The sequence below is a fragment of the Cladophialophora psammophila genome (assembly GCF_000585535.1).
Source record: "Cladophialophora psammophila CBS 110553 chromosome Unknown aczJe-supercont1.20, whole genome shotgun sequence".
In the NCBI taxonomy this organism is placed as follows: Eukaryota; Fungi; Ascomycota; class Eurotiomycetes; order Chaetothyriales; family Herpotrichiellaceae; genus Cladophialophora; species Cladophialophora psammophila.
In genome coordinates, this window is record NW_006912941.1 from 602,094 (window position 1) to 622,330 (window position 20,237).

At 52.3% G+C, this 20,237-nt stretch overlaps 8 protein-coding genes across 8 annotated transcripts; 4 read left to right on the forward strand and 4 right to left on the reverse strand.

Moving 5' to 3' along the window:
• Positions 1 to 484: 484 nt before the first annotated feature.
• On the forward strand, positions 485 to 1,027 carry A1O5_10607 (uncharacterized protein; the record flags this gene model as incomplete). Its single annotated transcript, XM_007751183.1, has 2 exons — positions 485 to 494; positions 552 to 1,027. 2 exons carry the CDS (start codon positions 485 to 487, stop codon positions 1,025 to 1,027), a joined length of 486 nt encoding a protein of 161 aa, XP_007749373.1.
• Positions 1,028 to 1,455: 428 nt separating this feature from the next.
• On the reverse strand, positions 1,456 to 2,346 carry A1O5_10608 (uncharacterized protein; the record flags this gene model as incomplete). The annotated part of the gene is made up of 1 exon (XM_007751184.1): positions 1,456 to 2,346. The coding sequence occupies one exon, from the start codon at positions 2,344 to 2,346 to the stop codon at positions 1,456 to 1,458; it is 891 nt and encodes a 296-aa protein (XP_007749374.1).
• A 1,590-nt stretch (positions 2,347 to 3,936) lies between these two features.
• On the forward strand, positions 3,937 to 5,135 carry A1O5_10609 (uncharacterized protein; the record flags this gene model as incomplete). The annotated part of the gene is made up of 2 exons (XM_007751185.1): positions 3,937 to 4,638; positions 4,704 to 5,135. 2 exons carry the CDS (start codon positions 3,937 to 3,939, stop codon positions 5,133 to 5,135), a joined length of 1,134 nt encoding a protein of 377 aa, XP_007749375.1.
• A 3,449-nt stretch (positions 5,136 to 8,584) lies between these two features.
• Positions 8,585 to 9,706, reverse strand: A1O5_10610 (high-affinity iron transporter; the record flags this gene model as incomplete). The annotated part of the gene is made up of 1 exon (XM_007751186.1): positions 8,585 to 9,706. One exon carries the CDS (start codon positions 9,704 to 9,706, stop codon positions 8,585 to 8,587), a length of 1,122 nt encoding a protein of 373 aa, XP_007749376.1.
• A 1,141-nt stretch (positions 9,707 to 10,847) lies between these two features.
• On the forward strand, positions 10,848 to 12,770 carry A1O5_10611 (uncharacterized protein; the record flags this gene model as incomplete). Its single annotated transcript, XM_007751187.1, has 1 exon — positions 10,848 to 12,770. The coding sequence occupies one exon, from the start codon at positions 10,848 to 10,850 to the stop codon at positions 12,768 to 12,770; it is 1,923 nt and encodes a 640-aa protein (XP_007749377.1).
• Positions 12,771 to 14,575: 1,805 nt separating this feature from the next.
• Positions 14,576 to 16,414, reverse strand: A1O5_10612 (uncharacterized protein; the record flags this gene model as incomplete). The annotated part of the gene is made up of 6 exons (XM_007751188.1): positions 14,576 to 14,958; positions 15,037 to 15,147; positions 15,208 to 15,780; positions 15,842 to 16,035; positions 16,088 to 16,327; positions 16,398 to 16,414. 6 exons carry the CDS (start codon positions 16,412 to 16,414, stop codon positions 14,576 to 14,578), a joined length of 1,518 nt encoding a protein of 505 aa, XP_007749378.1.
• Positions 16,415 to 17,347: 933 nt separating this feature from the next.
• Positions 17,348 to 17,965, reverse strand: A1O5_10613 (uncharacterized protein; the record flags this gene model as incomplete). The annotated part of the gene is made up of 1 exon (XM_007751189.1): positions 17,348 to 17,965. The coding sequence occupies one exon, from the start codon at positions 17,963 to 17,965 to the stop codon at positions 17,348 to 17,350; it is 618 nt and encodes a 205-aa protein (XP_007749379.1).
• A 1,018-nt stretch (positions 17,966 to 18,983) lies between these two features.
• Positions 18,984 to 19,970, forward strand: A1O5_10614 (uncharacterized protein; the record flags this gene model as incomplete). The annotated part of the gene is made up of 1 exon (XM_007751190.1): positions 18,984 to 19,970. One exon carries the CDS (start codon positions 18,984 to 18,986, stop codon positions 19,968 to 19,970), a length of 987 nt encoding a protein of 328 aa, XP_007749380.1.
• Positions 19,971 to 20,237: the final 267 nt, after the last annotated feature.

Consider the following 20,237-nt stretch of genomic DNA (forward strand, 5'->3'; position numbering starts at 1 on the left):
AAAGCTCGGGTTTAATGCTGCTTTTCCATGCATCTCCTCTAAGATCAAACTGTAACACGTATATAGCAACCGAGTTCTTTCCCCTTCTCAAGTAATCTAGGTAGTCAAGTGGAAGGAGCTAGATTAGGCGAATACGCTCCCTGCCCTCGGCTCAGGGAGGCATGGGGAGTTGCTCAGCCACGCTCACAGTACTATATGGCCCGCTCCAGCAAGCGGACGATCGCCAATGCCGACATGTTTACTGAACACCACGAGGACTCTTGGTATCATTTTGAGAGCAGCCTGTTGGTCTGAGGGATAGATGCAGTCTTAGGGATCGAGAAGGATATTGACTTCCTTGCTCTCCATTATTTTCCGAAATTTTTGGCGGATGAGCCTGTTGTTCTTGCACATCCTATCTATCTACTGTCGCGAGCTTTTGAAAACCGCCTCTGCCACTATCCGCGACATATTAGACGCTGTCGCCATCGATAGCATTGCGAAAATGTCTGATTGTAAGTTTATCCCGCCGGATGCAAACTTGCCATGTCAGCGACTGAGAATGGTTTCAGTGACCCCGTCCCGTGGACTGTCCATCATTGATCGGTGGATTGATGCATGGAACAGGAACGACCCTGCTGCATGGATCGCTCTATACAGCCTCTCAGCAAAGTACACGGATCACGCATATCAAATCATCCGCATTGGTCCATCAACTCTTAAAGAGCACTGGACTATCTGGCGGACCGCGCACCCTGATTTTGTCATTCAGATTGAAAGTTCATGGCCGTATGAAGAGCTGCCGGGTGGAAGATGTAGATACTCGATTCGCACAGCGAACAGAGGCACATTCATCAACGACCTCCCGCGCAGCAAAGCGACTGGCAAACCATTCTGGTTTCGCGGCTGTGTGAATATTGTCGTAAATCTATCGACCGGACTGATTGAAGAGGTGGAAGAATGGTACTGTCCTAACCTCGAAAGAACAACAGCACTGACAGACTACCATCGCAAGGCAGACGGTGAGTTAAAGTTGGAGAGGTTATAATTTAGTTTCTAGATCGTAGTCTTCTCCATATTTGCAGGTAAATAGTGTTAGCGTATGAACTAGACATTTGAGTATTTAAATAGTTTAGACAGTAGCGAAAGGCCAGGGAACTTGCCTGCTTCTCGGTGAAGGTCTGAGACAAGTGCGCTTCTGAAAGGCAGGCTTTGGCAACCACGTGGGGGCCAGCTTGGGTCCTCCTTGTAGCTTGGTCCGCTGTTCAGGGAGTTCTCAGGAGATCTTAGCTAATGGCTCAGTTAAAGCCCAAGTTCAAGCGGTCTTTACTCAACCTCCAAGCGCAAACTGTATATGGCAAACAAGCTTTGCTTTCGTGAGGAAATGGGTATCTGAGGTTGTTGTAGGCAGATTTCCTCAAGTCCCCAACTTTCCCTAGAACTTCTGCTTTGTAGTTCGTGGATTCGACTTCGACTTCAACCAATTAATCTCACGGGTGTCTCAGGAAAGCTGGCTGACTGATAAGCCGACTGAGAAGCACGGGCGCGAGCCCATCCGCTTTGAAGGTCCTGGCTGAATACCCGAAAGACATCAAAGCATTGGGTCCTTTCCAGCATTTTCAACTTTTCTATGACAAAAGTCTGATCTCGCTTAGAAGTAAGTTCGGGAGCAATGATTCCAAGAGGAAGCAGTATGGCAGTGTTGAATTGCGAGTTGTCGGAAAGGAGACGGAAAAGTCTCATGGCTAGTTTTGAGAATCTTTTGATCTGTCTCTGGGCCATAAAGGGCGGAAACGCCAGCGTCGTCGTAGTATACGATAGCTCATCGCGGTCTCTGAGCTGCTGGAAGAAGTGGACTCGGCTCGAAGTCCGGTAGATCTCTCCGATAATGAATTCTTCATCCCCATTGGCACGGTTTTGCCGGCCAGCCGCGGGTGATAGAGACTCTCGTAGGAAGCGAGTGTCAGCGCTTCCCGGGAGTTCTGCCACCTTCTTTTTCGTGGTAAAACTTGGTAGGAAGTCCAGGTTTCCATCCCAACTATCAATGTCGAAAGAGGAAACGTCTTGAGCGTTCTCACTAATGCGACTCAGTAAAGCTGCAAAGTCTGGCCTCGTCTGTTCTGACTTATTCGCGAATAGGGTTTCCTCGGAGCTCCCACAGGACTTTGGGGACAATCTTGCGTCGGCAACCAGCGCCAGAAGTTGGTTGTAAGAAACAAGGTTGTAAAGAAACAGGTAAAGTGGTGTTTTCCTGAGCTCAGCAGTAACTGGGGTGATGCCTTTATATCGCAAAAAGTCCTGAGCAAAGTCCAGATACGGTCGGATGTTGTCGTAGACTTCGCCGGAGAGTTTTCCAAAGACGGCCATTAGGGCTGCAGTGGTAACAAGACATAAATTATCGGATTCGACGTTCGTGAGCCGGAACCAAAAGCTAGCATTTGAGAGAGGGTTGGACTCCGAGCTCGATGCTGAGCTATCACATGTCCTTGTCCTGCCGGAGAGCTGATGGCAGCGTCTCAACGCCCGAAGTCGCAAGCGGAAGATCTCGCGGTCCAAAGATGGCAGATTTCTTGATCTGGCATGCAGCCCTGCAATAGCCATCAGCGTCCAGCGAACAGGCTCATATTCGATGGCAACGGGGGCGAGGCACGACAGGAACGGATTATCCATCTCTGAGTGCGTCGGATATGTTCTTGCAAAGCAATTGATATAATGATCCCAGAGTATACGTTCGAGGGAAGAATTCGCACTTGCAGCGAAACGCAGATATGGTATTGTGAAAGGGTCCAGCCATCCATGTACTTGACGTTGCTTGGCTCGTGGAAAAGTTGTTGATTTGGAGTCCGTGATGTCGCCGTTTGAGACAAAACCACCGACACCTGGTTTTTGCGCCCTGGTATTCATCACCCGAGCATCTGTGCCTTGCGCTCCAGCGGTCCAGTGTATATCCGCCCGGAGGGACGAGACGGGCCCTCTGCGCCTTATACCCTCCCGTACTGGATCATCTTCCCAAAGTAGCCGTGGCCGATAGCCTTTGCATAGGATCTTGAGACGTGTGCAATTCTTGCACGAAGGACTTCCCAGGTCGCATTTCTTCTTCCTAGCCGACCACGGAGAAATTCAGTTGCCGCACCTGTATGAGCAACGGGATTCATTGTATTTGAGCGGCACCTACCGTCGTTTGCATGTCAAACACCCACCTCTTTCGCGTCGCAGTTGAGTCATGATGCGAAGAGACCGGGGCCTGGTACATATTATGACCGTGGTTTCGCTTCAGATAGTTGAAATACCTATTGTTCATGACAAAATCAGTTCTTATCGGGGTCTCTAAATTCTCTTTTCGGACAAAGCCGTCATGGACACGATGGAGATGACCGCGATCCACTGTGTAGGACTCTGTACAGCGTACCTTCCAACGACGAAGAACCCTGATCTTGCGTGGCCGTATAAGTCAGCGATTCTCCTTTTCTAACAGGGACTGTTGAAATGATGCCGAAGGCCGCAATCTCCGGTCTGTCTAGGATAGATGAACCCTTTCCGGGTATTGAACCAGGCTGGCAGGTTGCTAGGCCGCGGCCAACAACTGGAACACCAGGAGACCGATGCCGATAACAAGGTAGATAGATTAATCAGAAGCATCCTGTTCGAAAGTTTGACTTACCAAAGGAGGGGTGCCAGTACCGCTGGCAGCCCTCGGCGGCTAATATACCCCAAAATTGGTATAGCTCCTCTTCCCAAAGTGGCGCTGCTCTCCAAAGGACGAGCTGATTTCCCATCGTGGTGAACTAATGAGGATCTCAGACATTCCTGCCCCGAGATATACATATAGCACACCATTGTTGTCTTCCAACCGAGTTCATCTGTGTTTCCAGATTCATCTTGCGAATCATCTTCACCATTCTCTCTTGCGAAGTTACAGTGACCCGCTGCAAGCAGACTTACCACACACCAGACACTATGGCTCCAGGGATTATCGAATACCCTCCAGCGGATGTCGCAACGCAGTCTTCGAAGTTGCGCAGCATAAATCCATCCATCAAAAAGTTTGATCCGGTGAAACATCTTGCGTATGTGCCGCCAAAGAAGATCCATACTTTGGAAGATCTTTGCCTGCCTCCTTCTCCGATTTCGCAGGTTGCCTCGACCGATCCATTCCCCTTGCTATCCGAGGAGGCTCTTCTCGAGCATCGCAGAGAGTTGCTGTCTGACGAGGTTCTCAACAACTGCATGTATAGCACGAGGGCGGAGTCGGTCCAACTCCGCGGGATGGCCCCTAGATATGCCCCTTTCATCCACCAGTTCTGGACTTCTCCCGAAGTTCTCAAGATAGTCAGTGACCTAGCAGGAGTCGACCTTGTTCCTGTCATGGACTTTGAAATTTGCCACACCAATCTCCAATTGGGGCCCGATGGTTTGGGAGGCGTCAGAAATATCCCAATTATTCCACCAGGGGCTCCTGAGCCAGAGAAGTCGTCGGAAGACCAGGCCAAGCCCAAAGGTCCTCCAGTGGCGGCTCCAAGTTTTGTTGTCCCATGGCATCGCGACTCGTATCCATTTGTTTGCGTTGTCATGTTGTCGGATGCAAGATACATGAAAGGTGGAGAGACTGAGATCCAGAGAGGTGATGGCAAAACGACCAAAGTCCGAGGTCCACAAATGGTGAGTTCGCCAAACCATTTAAGGCACAAATTAGCAGCCACTGACATAGCTGTGCACTCCATTAGGGCAGCGCGGTCGTTCTGCAGGGCAGACATGTTTCTCACATAGCACTTCCAGCCGACAATATGTCCGAGAGGATCACTATTGTTGCTTCATTGCGGCCGCGGGACCCTATGCTCCTGGATGACGCTTCACTGATGAATGTCCGAAATAAGTCTCGACTTTCGGAGATGTATTACCAGTGGACCAGCTACCGTCTGCATTTGCTCGCTGAAAGGTTCCGGCTCGAAGCCGAGAAACTTGATGCTGCATATCGCGCGGCGATTGAAAAGACGGACGAAGGCAGGCCAGGTGATTGTAAGGAGAACGTTTTCGACGTGGAGAATCTGGAGAGGTGGATGGAGAAGCAGATGAGATATATGAGACGGACCGTGTTTGAGATGAGACCGCTAACTGCGGACGACGACATCATCAAGAATGAGATTGAGGAAGTTTAGATGTGGGCAGAGAGATCAGATGGCACGACGCTCACAATGCGCCTAGCATCCAGGGTGCTTCCAATATATGCCATGACACCTTTCGCGATCAGGTCCTCACTGCCCGCCGTACTTCAACCCAGCTTCGTGTGCTTAAGTTATCTGGTTTGTTGGTGCACCCCAAATATTTCCCGAGCTGCTGTGGGTTTATAACCTTGGCCTTCTCCATCAATTCCTCGAAGGCTCTCGCTCCATTCGGCCATAGGTGAGAAGGCTTAGAGGTAGGTGTCATCGAACATTAATGTTGACTGAATGAGCTCGGAGAGCAATGTTTACCCCGATTTAGATTTGGGGGCATCAGTCTAATAATACAGGAGCAGACGGGGAAGTGTCGGTAAAGCTTGGGAAATTGGTTCATTGCCGGGGTGCGAATGCCGACTGGCTGTGTGGTCACGTTTTCTTGGCTCGACCAAATAAGGAACTATCCATGTGATGCATGAAAGCATCGACCACGTCATCGACGTGTTGCGACGCGTTCAGTTCTCGAATGATTCGACATCTGACTTAGAGACCGTTGTCCCGCACGTCGCATTCCATCAAGGTCTTCTGGTGACAGGAGGTGCTATGAATTCTTCTCGCCGCCCACTCTCGTACCTCAGGGGCTAGCTGTCAGTCGGTAAAGGCTTGGGAAGACGCGTCGAGACACCTCTGGCATTGTGTTGATCAGATTATTCTGCTATGAACATGAAAGCCCTCCCTTCGACCGAGTGCCTCGCCTCGAGACCAAATACGAACTGTCCATGAGAGTAGGTTTGCGGGATGGCCATCAAATACTAGTAGAAACGCAATTGGCATGAAGAACTATGAGGCACTGGTCCAACTCGCAATTACTTCCGACAACCCACGAGCTATGAGGAGTATTCCCGAGCAAGCTACGACCTCTAAATCATGAAACCTGCTTCGATTCTCCCAGGATTGCCCATGGACGCAGCCGCCTCGAAGGACCTGATTGGGTTCTTCACGGACAATTCGTCTCAGCAAGCAGTGATTATACAATAGGAGGCTATTGAGCAGAAAATTGTCCAGCTAGAAGGTATTTATAGCCACTCTCGAGTTCCACAACATGACGAGGTGTACAGACCATATAGATTAGCAGCGGAGAAAGACACTATTAGTATCTTCAGGTATTAGCCGGACTGGACACTGCCTCAAGGGAAATAGTGCTGCTCAACCTCTCGAGAGCAGACTTGGTCTGTTCAACCGAAGTGAAGACATCATTGGCGGACATTACCGGAAAGAGGATGCCGACTACAAGACTGTGGCGGTATGGTGTATGACAGCATAAAAAGCGGAGTGGAATTCGTAGGACAATCGCAGACAGGAATCTCCCAGTTGCGCCCCTTCCTTTCTCTATTGCCGGTGATGGACCCAACAAGTTTGAGTGCAGTCAAAGACGGAAAGAGAAGGCGCCGATCATGTTTTCCCGCCCGCCTTACCAATGTCTTCCGGGGAGAACGAGCTACAATGCCGAACGGAAACACAACCATTTCCATACACCCTCTGCAAAAGCCCTTTCCTGACGCACCCAGGCGTCTCTAACGTATATGGACCGATGATTGGAAACCTGGAATGGTCATGGCTAAGTCAATGATCCATTTTGCGTTCAATACAAGCTACCGAAAGCTGCTCGAGAGCTGCACGATGCCCTCTCAAGCTCGGGACATGAGCAATTGGGAAGGCAGACTCACCGGGGTGGGAGAACTAAGTACGATGCCTGTCTTAGAGGTCGACTCTTGGACGCCATGCAGGTATTTGTCGAGCGGAGTTTTCTAGGCGTGGCGGTATGTTGAGGATATACTCTCCACAGCCAAAGGGAACCAAGGGTGAACTGTACGACACTTCTTTCCTGGGATATTCGATGCTGCAGCTATAGTGGGGCTCTCAGCATACCAAATGATCATGAGACCGACAGACATGATCGCTCGTATCTTGGTCCGACTTCGGTCTGCCGAAAGGGCGGCTTCGTTCAGTCGATGTGCAAAGTGTTGTAACTTTCGCCACTCAAGCTGGGCCATGCGCTGGTAGAGGGACGTATGAAGAGACTGATCAGGTGTTAGACGTGGGAGGGCAACCGACAACCGAAAAAGCCTAACCTGTGTCTAAGCTTAGGCTTCTGATGCTTTCCCCAGCAAGCCGCACCACGCTTTGTTGTCAAAAACTTTGCCTAGCGGACAAAGCGGCTACGAGACACTGAAGCCCGTTGCCGGGACGCAGGAGGGTTGAATGTGGGAAGACCCACAGCCTCCAGGTAAGCTTCGCCTCCTGCTACCGCGATGACTAGAATTTGGTCAATCGCCTTCTTTGTGCGCAGCTCCATCGAAGAGACTGTTTCGCCCTATATTGTTCTACAACTTTCAGTTTTCCAATGTGAAACAGTGAAGTGCATTCCTCAGTCAGAATAGCATGGTGTGGGCTATCGCTTCAAACCTCTCTCTAGAAGCGGACTAGAGAGTGACGAGAATCACAGCCCGGAGATGTCTTGAGGATCGACTGATCAACACAGCAAAACAGGTGGGGGTGGCCAATGATGCCTTGGCTACATACCTAGTCTGTCCCTGCAGGCTGAGCGGAAAAGGGGCGATGATCTGATAAGATAATGACTGTCTAGACCGTTCGAGGAGGAATGTTCGAGGCAAAGCGAATGTGGGAGCTGGGAGGCTTTCAGGTGCGAGGAGGTGAGATGCCCACACGTACGCTAGCGGGATCATGTGGCAGGAAAAACAGTGTCCTGGAAACCGAGCCCTGCAGAACAACCCTGGCGATGGCACACACTGCTGGCGAACTCCACTCCTGTCCGTCAACCCGGGGCATTGCTTTTCCTTCGCAGGCTCGGTAGCTTATGGCTGCTTAGCGCTCCAGGACGGGTCCAAAGGAGAAGAGCAAACGGAAAAGGTTTGATTTTCGGGCTGGAAGCTTCCCCCTAGACCGGATGGTCTGATGGCGGAAAGTCCTTTGTGGCCGTTACCACTCAACGAGGACGAGTGGTAATGGATCTAACAGTTTTGTCTACCAGGAAAGGTATCTGGTTTGGTAAGTTTTCCTCCCAGACCCGGTTTCACAAGCCTATTTCGGGGGGTGGACCATGGAGGACGATGTTGCGTCTCCACAAGGTTTTGCAGCCCACATCTCGATGGACTCAGTGATTTCCTATGTCTCTTTGAGATCTTTGTGTCTAGTGTTCTACCTATCCTGGATTTGGAAATCAAATGAGTTTTTACGTTCATCTGACAATACGTCAAGCTAAAGATTGGACCTAAGTTGTCGAAGCTACACACCCCTAACCATCTCCTTCCGTCCTGGATTTTTCGCACAACCATGGAATAAATCTTTTCCAATCCAACATCTCCTCTGTCGTTTGACGTTGTATACTGCGTACAGCCCTATCGGGTAAGTGGATGGTCTTTTTCGCTCTATTTTCCGCTCAAGGGTCGCTGGATGCCCTGGGTGAATGTGTGACTCTGTACCTGGGCGATGGCATGTCCCGCATCTTGCCTTGGGGGGGCGAGATGGCGCGTAGCATAGCTCCTGAACCCAGGAACCTTGGAGAGGAATCTGAGAAAGGGCTTTTCAAGGGGCAGGTAGCCTTTGCGCTCCTCATACAGCATGCACGTGATGGCCAGCATGATGAAGATCCAGTAGACGTTGTATGAGATGACAGAGCCGTACGTGGCAGTGTTTTGCCAGCCGAGGATGGCGTTGAAGACATCCCAACCATTGTCACGTTCCGGGTTGCAGCAGTTGACATGCCAGACGGTCTGGTCAATGTTGTACGAGCCCGGGCCATCGCCGGCTTCAGCAACGTCGCCACCTACTTGCTGCTGAAATTTGTGGAATTGCAAACTCCAGACAGACTTGGAGAACATGCCGGCGGCGATCAGGTAGAGCACGCAGGTGGAGGCGATCAGGAAGTACTGGATGGTCATGTAGTTGCCGCCGCGGTAGATGAGATAGCCGACGAGAAGACCGGCCAGAATGCCCGTGATGACTGGGATGGGAAAGGCGGTCGCAGGCAAGCCGAGGGAGACACCGCCGACGAAGACTACGGCCTCGAGGCCCTCGCGGAGAGTGGTGATGAAGGGGAGGATGAACATGGCATATCGGCGGCCCCATTCGCCCAACCGAGATGCCGCATCGTGGTGTTTGGTCTTTGCCACAAGGGCTTGTGCAATCTTGACCCTCCATTTCTCCTTTGTCTTGTTGATACGCAGAATGGCCAGGCCCATGATGGTGATGATGATGCTGGCGATGAGGTAGAAGATACCCTCCCACAGATCCTCAGATTCGGACCAGAGATCATGGCCCAGGCCATAGAAGACTCCGATAAAGGCACCCCCAATGATCAGCGCTATGAGGATGCCCAGCAGCGAGCCCGCCCAGACTTGTCGATTGAGTCGTTTGTAGATGGCCGGGTCCTGAGACGGTTGACCCAGGCATTGCTTCAAGAACGAGAGCAGCACCGAGATGATGATGACAGCTTCGAGGCACTCTCGAAACACGATGAAGAAGACCTGGACTCCGAAGACGTTGGTCATTGTGAGGGAAGGGAGATCAAAATAGAGGGTGAAGCTGTAGAAATACAGAGGGGGAGAGAGTAGTCGTCGCAAGAGGAATGGAGGTCTCAAAAGGCAGTATGTATACTGTGGAGAGGGAAATGCTTAGAGAAGCTTGGAGATTGTACCAAGAGGATGGATGGAGGGACGGATGGGGACTGTCCTTTGGAACTCACGACGCAACTGACTCGACCCTAAAGGAGGATGTTATGTAGCACAGACATTTCGACCTCCACAAACAGCAGCCGTTCAAATTGGCCGAAGTTCGGGGAGAAGAAGTGGGCGGCGCATTGATCCCCCCCTTCGTGCCAGAACAGACGCGGGTGATTGATCATCTGATAAAGAGAAAAGATAAGATAATCAGCTGTCATGGAAACGGGCATCGGCGGGCTGCACATACTGGGTACCCTATAAGGGATGGAGGTGGATGATGGTGGATGGTGGACGGTGGGCGGTGGATGGTCGTGGTGGATATAGTTGGAGGCGGTGGATTCTGTGGATTGCTTTCGCTGCAAGGCATTGGCGGTCACTTACGGCCACTTTCCTGTAACCACCATCAGATAACTTTGATGCCACGTCTAGGCCGCTCGCTAACTGATCTAATCACTCCTCCCCTCCTCCGAGGTGCCTCCCCTATCTGATATGATTGGGTAAAGGGGCTTGAAAGGCCCCTTGTTGTGTTACCACTACGGGCATGCGAACCGCAGACTGCAGCAGTGAGAAAAAAAAATCTTCTCCCACGGCCACTAGGCGAAGTGCCCCAAAACAAGCAAACCGAAGCTCAAGGAGGAGTAGGAGAGTGGCCCTCGTCTGCCCTCCTGTCATGGAAGGCTTTCGCCGGCATCGGGCTGCGCAGAAAGCCTGCCAGCCTCAGGATCTGCTTCGGGCCCTACATAGGACCAACCCGGTCGGGGCCGTAGAAAAGCAGCCTCCCACCCTTAAAACGAACCGGCTCCCTTTGCGACGACGGGCAATGTCCATTACTCCAGCCCTCATTGTCTGAAGTCCTTGGGAGTCCTTGGAAGTCCTTAGCAGGCTTCTGCCCAAGCTTTACACCAAGTAAGTAAGTAAGTAAGCAAGCAAGCAAGCCTTGTCGGGGTCAAGACTTTCGAGCCCAGTGGCCATGGCGAAGCTTGTCCAGGCGCTTTTCTGCACGCTGGTGGTTCTGCTGCTCTCCAGTTTTACCACGGCAAAAACCGTCACGTACGACTTCAATGTCAGCTGGGTGAATGCCAATCCAGACGGGTTAGCAGAAAGGAAAGTCATCGGCATCAATGGACAATGGCCGCTGCCCGTAATCGAGGTCGACAAGGGCGACCGGCTCGTGGTCAACATGTTCAACGGCCTGGGCGACAAGAACACCAGCATCCACTTTCACGGCATGTTCCAGACAAACACCAGCAACATGGACGGCCCGTCGATGGTGACCCAGTGTCCGATTCCTCCGGGATACAGCTTCACCTACAATTTCACCGTGAACCAGAACGGTACCTATTGGTACCACTGCCACACCGACTTCTGCTATCCCGACGGCTACCGCCAGGCCTTGATCGTCCACGACAACGACGCATATTTCAACGACGACTACGACGAAGAATTCACCATCACCACTAGCGATTGGTATCACGAATTTGTCGAGGACATTCGCTTTCTGTCGCTGTACAATCCCACCGGCGCTGAGCCAGTCCCCAAGTCCTTCCTGTTCAATGACACCCAAAACTCCAGCCTGCCCGTCAAGCCCGACACGACGTATCTGATCCGCTTGATCAATATCGGAGCCTTTGTGTCGCAGTTCTTCTACATCGAAGATCACACGTTCAAGATCGTCGAGATAGACGGCGTGTACACGGAGCCCACCGAGGCCGAAACCCTGTATATCGCAGTTGCTCAGCGATACAGCATCCTCCTCACGACCAAGAACTCGACGGACAGGAACTACCCCATTGTGACGGTCGCCGACTCAGACCTTCTCGACGTGATTTCTCCTGACCTCCAGTTGAACAACACCAACTGGCTGCAATACAATGCCGAGGCGGCCCACCCACAGGCTGTCATGAAGGTCGAAGCATCGGCGGACCTGGTGCCCTTTGACGACATCACGCTCGTCCCGCACGACCACATGGAGCTTCTGCCGGAGCCCGACTTTGAGATCAACGTGACGGTCATCATGGACAACCTTCGCAACGGATTCGGCTACGCATTTCTAAACGACATTACCTTCACCATGCCGAAAGTGCCGACGCTCTACACGGTCATGTCCTCGGGCGGGTTGGCCACCAACGAGGCCATCTACGGCGAATACACGCACCCGATGGTGCTGAAGCATAACGACGTGGTGCAGCTGGTGCTCAACAACGCCGACAGCGGCTCGCACCCGTTCCACCTGCACGGGCACAACTTCCAGGTCATCGACCGCGCCCCGCCTTATGGGGAGCACTTCTACGACTACCTGGCTGGCGACCCGGTCCCCTTCGACCCGGCCAACCACTCTGCGTTCCCAACCTTCCCGGCCCGGCGCGACACTTTCGTGCTCCCGCCCCAGGGCTACTACGTGATCCGCTTCGTGGCCGACAACCCGGGCGTGTGGATGTTCCACTGCCACATCGACTGGCACCTGTCGCAGGGCCTGGCCATGGTGCTGATCGAGGCGCCGCTCGAGATCCAAAAGACGCACCACATCCCCCAGCAGCACTACGACGTGTGCCGCGCCGCGGGTGTGCCGTTCGAGGGCAATGCCGCCGCAGATACCCAATCCCTGTTCGACCTCAGTGGCCAGAATACCCAGGAGCCGCCCTTGCCCGGAGGTTTCACGGCCCGCGGCATCGTCGCCCTCGTGTTCTCGTGCATCAGCGCCTTTCTTGGCATGGCATTCATCACCGTCTACGGCCTCTCTGAGCCAAAGGTCGTGCAGAAGGATATTGACCCCGTCAACGACGACGGTGACGAGGACGTCTTGCACGAGAATGTCACCGCCGCTGGCGGTGGCGGTGGTGGCGGTGGTGGCGCTCCTGCTGCGGGCGTGGAGCCGAAAGTAGTCGCGGGTTAGGGAGGTTGAATGTACGCAGTAGCTTAGAAGGCTTCTAGCTAGTTATAGGCTCGTTCGCAGTATTATATTATATCTATCCCAATGCTATGTCGTTGTGAATACCGCCACTACACGCAGAGTTGAAATTCTCGACTTCCTCAATATCCAGTCCCGTTTGAACATTCGATCTGGGTCCCTGGACACAGGGCATCGAGTGCGCAGTCCGTCTTGCTAGCTCGCCGTCCATTGTCCATGCTGGTGCATCGTGCGCGCCTCAGCGCCAGCAACACCAGAGAGATAGGGACGACCGTAGAGAGATAGCCCAGTGCGTTGGTGAGACCGGATAAACGATCTTCCTCGAGGCGACGCTGACGGGATTCCTACTTATCTCGTGAGGAAGTATTCTTCCATTAATCTCTTGTCACCCCCAACCACAATAGCCTCTGAGGAGAATAAGTCGACCACCGATGGACCAATGGGCTCTTGAAGAGCCTGGCCTCGAATGAACCATGACCGGCTCCGGAACGCCGCTATTCACGCGGCCGACGATGATCTGGACATTGGAAGCGTCCCCAGAATGACGAGACCTTGTCCAAATACGTACACGTCGCATCTGCTCCGCACTCAGATAGCAGCAGAATCACCGAGGTGATATGTATGGCCTCACTGGGTTGTCGCGCTGCTCGACTTGTCGATCCAACAGGTGTCATACCATCCAGAAGTGGCTTCGGCTTATCACCAAATGCCAGCGCCTTATGAGGTGTTCGAACGTGACTTTTATGCGCGGTGCAGCCTACGAAGGATGTGAAAGCATAGCATGGCTAATGATATTATGCTCTCACTTTTCCTTTTTCCACTAGACGCAAGTATATCCACTTCCGTCATCTTGCTGGACTCGCATCACCGTGCTTGAGTACGACCAGGGTACAGTGGCACCGTAGCCGGAGATGCGCGGGGGGGTGGTTAAGGCCATGCAGTGACTAATGCGCTGGAGACCTTTCGGAGAGAAAGATAGCCTGCGTGCGCTGAGATGTAGATGTTTTCGGTGGGACAGGAGGCTGCTGTTTGTCGCCTGCCTCTCCAGTGGCCTGCGCTATGCAGGCTAACCTCCTTGGGGGTCTTCCACGAGCAGGCGCTCCTGAGTCTTGACGGTCCAAGAGGTGATTTCTGGTCTCAGGACATGGCTTTGGAAGCCAATCACCCGCCATTCGGTGCCTGAGTGAGCGCCCAGAGGAGTCGAAATCGTCAAGGACATCGCTTGGGAATTTCGCATCTTAACAAGTCCCTTCGCCTATCTGTTTTAGGCAGATACTAGCCTCGGTCCATCCTGTGTGTTGTAGATGCCGCTTGGAGAAAAGACGTTTAGCCACGTGGAACAACAGAAGACTAAGCGTAGTGGGCGGTAGTCCAGATGAGGATATCCGGGGTAAGGATGCGAATCCGAGTCGTATCCCGGAAATGGCGGATCTCTGAGCTGGACTCGGACACGTGGGAATCGGGAAACTAGTCCTCGTAGCGCTATCAAATAGCAGCTGCTACATGCAGAGATGGCCACGAGGACAGACGCTTGCGTAAGACCGAAGCTAGCTTCTTCTGCAGTCTTTTTGGGCGCCTTCGAATCTCTAGAGTCAGCACAGCCAGACACCGCAGAGAGGGAGGAAGGGTAGGTGGTCGGCCTCAGTGATGACGGCGCAGCGACGCATATTGGATTTTGCGATGCAGATTTAGGAGGAGCGGCCTTTATATTTCTGAGAAAACCGAGGATGGCAGCATGAGAGCATGGGGCGACGAATGTAGTATGTACGGATAGCTATATTAGGTCGACTCTACAGAGCCTTGTTCCCCTTACCGAGGTCCTCCACACGTTCGGTCTCGGTAACCTCGCTGGCAATCTTCTCGTCTGACGAGAGAGCACCAGTGTCTGGGAAGTCATGCGCTTCCCGGATACCGACCGCTACCTCGTCGCCGAATAACGCGGCAATTTCTTCCAGTGTTTTGCCCACGGTCTCTGGGTAGACCCAATAGACCACGACGATGAAGATGGCATCGCAGATGATGAAGATGAGGAAGAACTTCCATGCGATGTGCTCGATGGCGATTGGCGTCACTTGCACCAACATGATCGTAATGGCGTTGAATGTGCAGAAGGCCACGGCGTTGCCGGCTGCTCGGATCGGCGTTGGCATGATTTCCGACGGGTACGTATATCCTGTATTAATGAATTTTTATTAGTGAAACTGAACGAATGACACGCTTGACAAAGCGGGGGAAAACGGGATATACGTACCGAACGAGTTCATGATGAAGGCATATCCGATCAGGTAAACGAACATGAAACCGACAGTAAAGCGACCGAGGAGCAAATTGGTGTTGCCTGAATCCTGGAATCGTGCCCAGACTAACACTCCGTTAGTTATGCCTCTCACATACACATCCGGGCCAATGAGCGAGGACTTACAGATGACCATGGCGATGGATGCCAGGAACTGCACCCAAAGAGATATAAGCAAGGACTTTCTGCGGCCAAGCTTATCAAATAGCAAAGCACCGATGGAGCAGAAGATGACTCCGCAAGTGCCCCATACTCCGACCATGACGAGTGCTATCTTGTTGGTGACTCCAAGGTAGGTGTACAAGATGAACTGATAGTTCTGGAGTGGGATGATACCAGTAAACATGGCAAAGGCGAACTGGAAGACAACGATGAACATTCGCTTGCGGTAGGATGGCCGGCGAAGAATGGTGCGTAGGCCAACTCGTTCGCGGACTTCAAGTTCATGCTGTGCCTTGATCTGGTTGAATTCGCGAATGTAAAAGTCGTCATCCGCGCCGGGAGCGCCGCCGTGAAGTTTTGTAATCACCTCCAACGCTTCGTCATAGCGACCTCTCATGATGAGAAATCTAGGCGATTCTGGCAGGTAAGGCACACACAAGGCCATGAGAATAGGCGGAGCGTGTTGCAAACCCAAGAATAATCGCCAGGCGACATCAGAGCCGATGTAACTGAATCCGAGACCCATCCATTCGGTCACTAATGCAGAAGTTTATTTAGTATATCAAGAATTGACAATTGAATTTGGTGAAAGACCCACAGGTATAACCAAGGTTGATGTTCAAATTGTACAGCCCACCAACTCTGCCACGGAATTCTGGTGGCGAAATTTCTGACATGAACATTGGGCAGACACCGAAGACGATACCAGAAGCGATGCCACCAATGACACGCCCAACGAAAAGCATCTCGATGTTTTGAGCGGCAGTCTGAAGGACAGCACCCACCAAAGCGCTGATATATGTTAGCGACCCATGCCCGCCTGAACGGGGAACCAGGAACTGACACAACGCAGGCAATGTAGATAGTTGGCTTTCGGCCATATCGATCAGGAAGCCAGAAGTTCAGCCCAGAACCGAAGAAGCTGCCCGCATAATAACATGATCCTAAAGCTCCGATGGTATTGGAGTTGAAATTGAAATAGGATATGAATTGGGGGTATCCCAAGATGGAGGTGGTGAGGCCAGAGTCATAGCCGTAAAAGAAAGCCCCAAAAGAGAGGATGATAATCGACCAGATGTTAACCCTGTTACCTGGTCAGTCGGTCTCAGGGACTAACGGCGTCTAGAACCAGCCGGTTCAACGGTATCACTTACTTGTTGAAATGTGTCATCTTGAATCGCCCCGTCTGCCTCAGCGAAAAGACGGACTTGTTTCACGAGATGGAAAGAGTCCTTGAGGGGCAGAAACCAGGGATCTGCAGTTGCTCCAAAACGGCACTGATAGATATATACTTGAATACTCATACAACGAACCCGAGGGTAAGGGGACTCCCTCGGTTATAATTAAGGTTGATTGGACGACACAGGCTTCGCGGGGTAAAAGCTGGAGAAAAAGGATATTGTGGAGATGATACTGCGACAGGCCGGAAAGCTACCGTTGCCATAGACGCCCTGCCGGAGCGGTTCGGTAGACTGAGTCTGGACGGGGGTCGCAGAAGTGGTCTGAGACTGGGCCTTGATGGGCACATATACCATCGAATCATATACCGTGGCTTTGGGTTGGCCTACTTCCCCGGGCACCGCCTCGTGCTTCAGGTGAGCCTCGACGGCCGAATTCCCTGTGGGGGTTCTGGACGGTAGATGGTTAGTGAGAAGGTTGGGGAAGTTAGCGACAGCAGGCTGTATCCCAAAGTGGTAATTACCCTCGGTAGGGCATAAAACTGCCCTTGTCCCTGAGCTTGCCCTGAGATAGTGGCACACCGACATGCGCAACAGAGGCCATCTCGCAAACCCGTCTAGAATGTGATTTCCCTCCCTCAGATTTCAGTAGGACAAGTCTTCGAATATTCGCCAGTCTCGTCATCTTCGTTGTCGTCGTCATAATCTATCTCCGCCATCTCGCCCCCTTCCAATTCGCCCTCCAGGAAGACATAGTCAAATTGCCAGCCATCCTCCTTCAGAAACAGTGCGAGCTCTTCCAATCCAGTAGAAGCAAGACGTGGTGGCAATTGAGTTGGGCGAGAACATCGGGTCTTCGCCACCGCTTATCGGATCAAGACAGCCTGGCCCGACTACCATGTGGCGTCTTCACTTGTCCCGTGTGCTTAGGGTGCTTGTTGCATATCTGCCGGCCACGGCTCGGCTATAAGGTTTGGCCATATCGCCTTCCACCGCTTGACCTTCTTGTCATATGCGTCTCTTTTCCCCAGCACTGGATTGGGTCTCACCACCAGGTTGAAAAAGTCAGACAATCCTCGCGGAGCATAGACGATCCACTCTCCCATTTCGTCTATCCTCACGCCCAGCATTGCGCTTGTAGATATCCATGTATCTATTCCAGCCTCGACACTCGCATGTGGTGGACATGGAATCCCATACTTCTTCTCATACCACAAATGGACACGTGCCTGATTTCGGATTTCAACCTCTACAGACATGTCGTCAAAGTGCCGCTTCCCAGCCTGAATGAAGAGATCTTCTGCTTCGTACGACAAGTCTGAAGCGTCGTAGTAGACGAGATCATAGTCGCGAATCCCAGTTTCACATGGGAGTTTAGAGACGCTGTTCCAGATTGTCTGCGACAATGCGCCACCAGCGAGGTACCAATTGGGTAAACCGAGGCTGGCAGCACGGGTGAGCACACTTGTGAGAGTACGATTGGACGAAAGAATCTCGCGTAAATGACCAATTTGAAGATGCAGGGGAAGCTGCCCCAGATTCATTTCGAAGTGAGCTGTGGTTAGAAGAGGAGATTGGTAGGGAGTTCTCTGAGCCACGTTAATACGGAGTGCAGAGGATATAGCCTGGTGCCGGAACGGTATGGTTGATTTGTTGCCGGACCGCACTGCTTTCATATCCGTGTGGTCAGTCGCGAGGAGATGGTCTTACTGAGGTTGAGTCCGATAGTAATAAGGGGCGAGCAAACTTTGAGCTTGTTTTCTAACACGTGACCCACGCTTGTGTCCCGAGGCCGCCTACTGCACGAGGTACCCGGCTCGCGAGTAGCTAATGCTCAGGGGCACCCAGGGACCCCGGTCCCCAGGCATGCACCCAGTAGCCTCACTAGCCCCGCCAGCCCTGTGTGGGAACTTTTTGAAGGCCAAATGGGGCGGTTATCGTCGGCAGCCTGCGCCTTGCTGTCCCTTACCTCGTACACTGTCCAGCCTCACCACGCACATCTCACCACGAAATTCGTTCGGAGTGCTTCTTTCCCAAGATGCTGGACATATCTGATTACGGCTGACTTTTGACGTGTAGACACGAGTGCCTGTGCCAGAGATTCTGCTCCATACTTACCCGTACTCACCTGGCAGCGACTGGCACACTCGCGCCACAGAACCGTCAATTTGGCTCGACATGCTACGACGTTGAAAGAGCATCTGCCTCATCCTCCTGCTCTCTCGATCCCACACTGGTGGCTTGGTCGGTATTGCGATCGCGTTGATATCAACCCTCCATAATGCATCTTATCGATTGCATTGACAATGCGAACCTACGGCTTGCCGAGTATTTGGGCGACAACATACCTTGCTATGCCGTGCTGTCCCACACCTGGGCGAACCCAGCGACGAACCTACCTACAACGACCTTGCTGGGCATACCGGGGTTGAAAAGCCGGGATATAGAAAAGTTAGGTTCTGCGTAGAGCAAGCCCGCAGGGATGGCCTTCGATATATCTGGGTTGACACGTGCTGCATTGATAAGACAAACATAGTTCAATTATCAGAGGCCATAAATTCAATGTTCGACTGGTACAGGAAAGCAGCCTGGTGTTACGTGTACCTGTCTGATGTCTCTAGCCAGCCTCTCGGCTCTGATCAAGACAGCTCCACCAACACCGCGTTCCAGGTCCTCTGGGATGAAGACGCATTCCGTTCAAGTCGATGGTTTACCCGCGGCTGGACATTGCAGGAGCTTCTTGCCCCGGCTTCTGTCCAGTTTTTCTCCGAAAACGGTAGTCTGTTAGGGACCAAGGCCACACTTGCACGATTGGTAAGTGACATCACAGGCATCAGTCGAAGGGCTCTGCATGGACGCCCCTCCGACTTCGATGTTGAGACACGGTTCGCTTGGGCCAAGAATCGTGACACTCAGCGACCGGAAGACCAGGCATATTGTCTCTTCGATATCTTCGGCGTGCGCATGACGCTGCACTATGGAGAGGGAATGGAAAGCGCCCTTGCACGCTTGCGCAGGAAAATTGACAGGTTGAATGACATACCGCAAGATTCAGAACTCTCTGAAACGGAGCCTGCTTGGCTTCTATACGTGCCACCAAAGATGTGTCGGACTAAATATCTGAGCTTCGAGGTTCAAGTTCAACGAAATTCAGAGACATATGACTTGATCGCTTTCAATAAAGCCAATGTTGAGAAGCGCCGCTGCCATACAGTTCTGCATCAGTCCGGCGAAGAACTGAGTCATTTACCACAGGACTTTCAGCAGCGATTTCGGAGAGCAGAAGCAGAAGTCTTGGAGCGAATCGACCTAGAGAAATGGCGGTTTGTGTATTGGGAGGAACGTCGCTGTGGCCCCTTGGTGGCTACTATGTGCAAGTATATCTCACGCTTACCTAAAAATGTCCAAGGGGTCCTGGACAATGAGGTTGGAGAATTGATCGGTGGTCTACTTCTCATACCAACAGCACCAGCATTTTTACAGGTTGGGCTCTTGGAAAATCAGATTTTCGAATTCGAGTTCATTCTAGAAAAACGCCACCAGAGGTAAGCATTGCGCCCGCCAAGGGGACACGGCAAGGGAAGTTGAGTTCGTGTACGAGGCGTACTGAACATGCAGCTTGGAGAAAAGGGCTTCAATTGCCCAAAGAAGAGGCTTGTGTTGTTTAGATTTATGTGTGAGGCTCACCTGGATGTGCAGGTAGATCAACAGGTATGATCTTAGGGGGGGGGGGCAGAGTGTTCATCACCCATGGCGATGCCCCGAGAACGAAGCTCTTGGTTCCGTTCCGAAGCCCCCCTGGGCATCGCCCAGTGG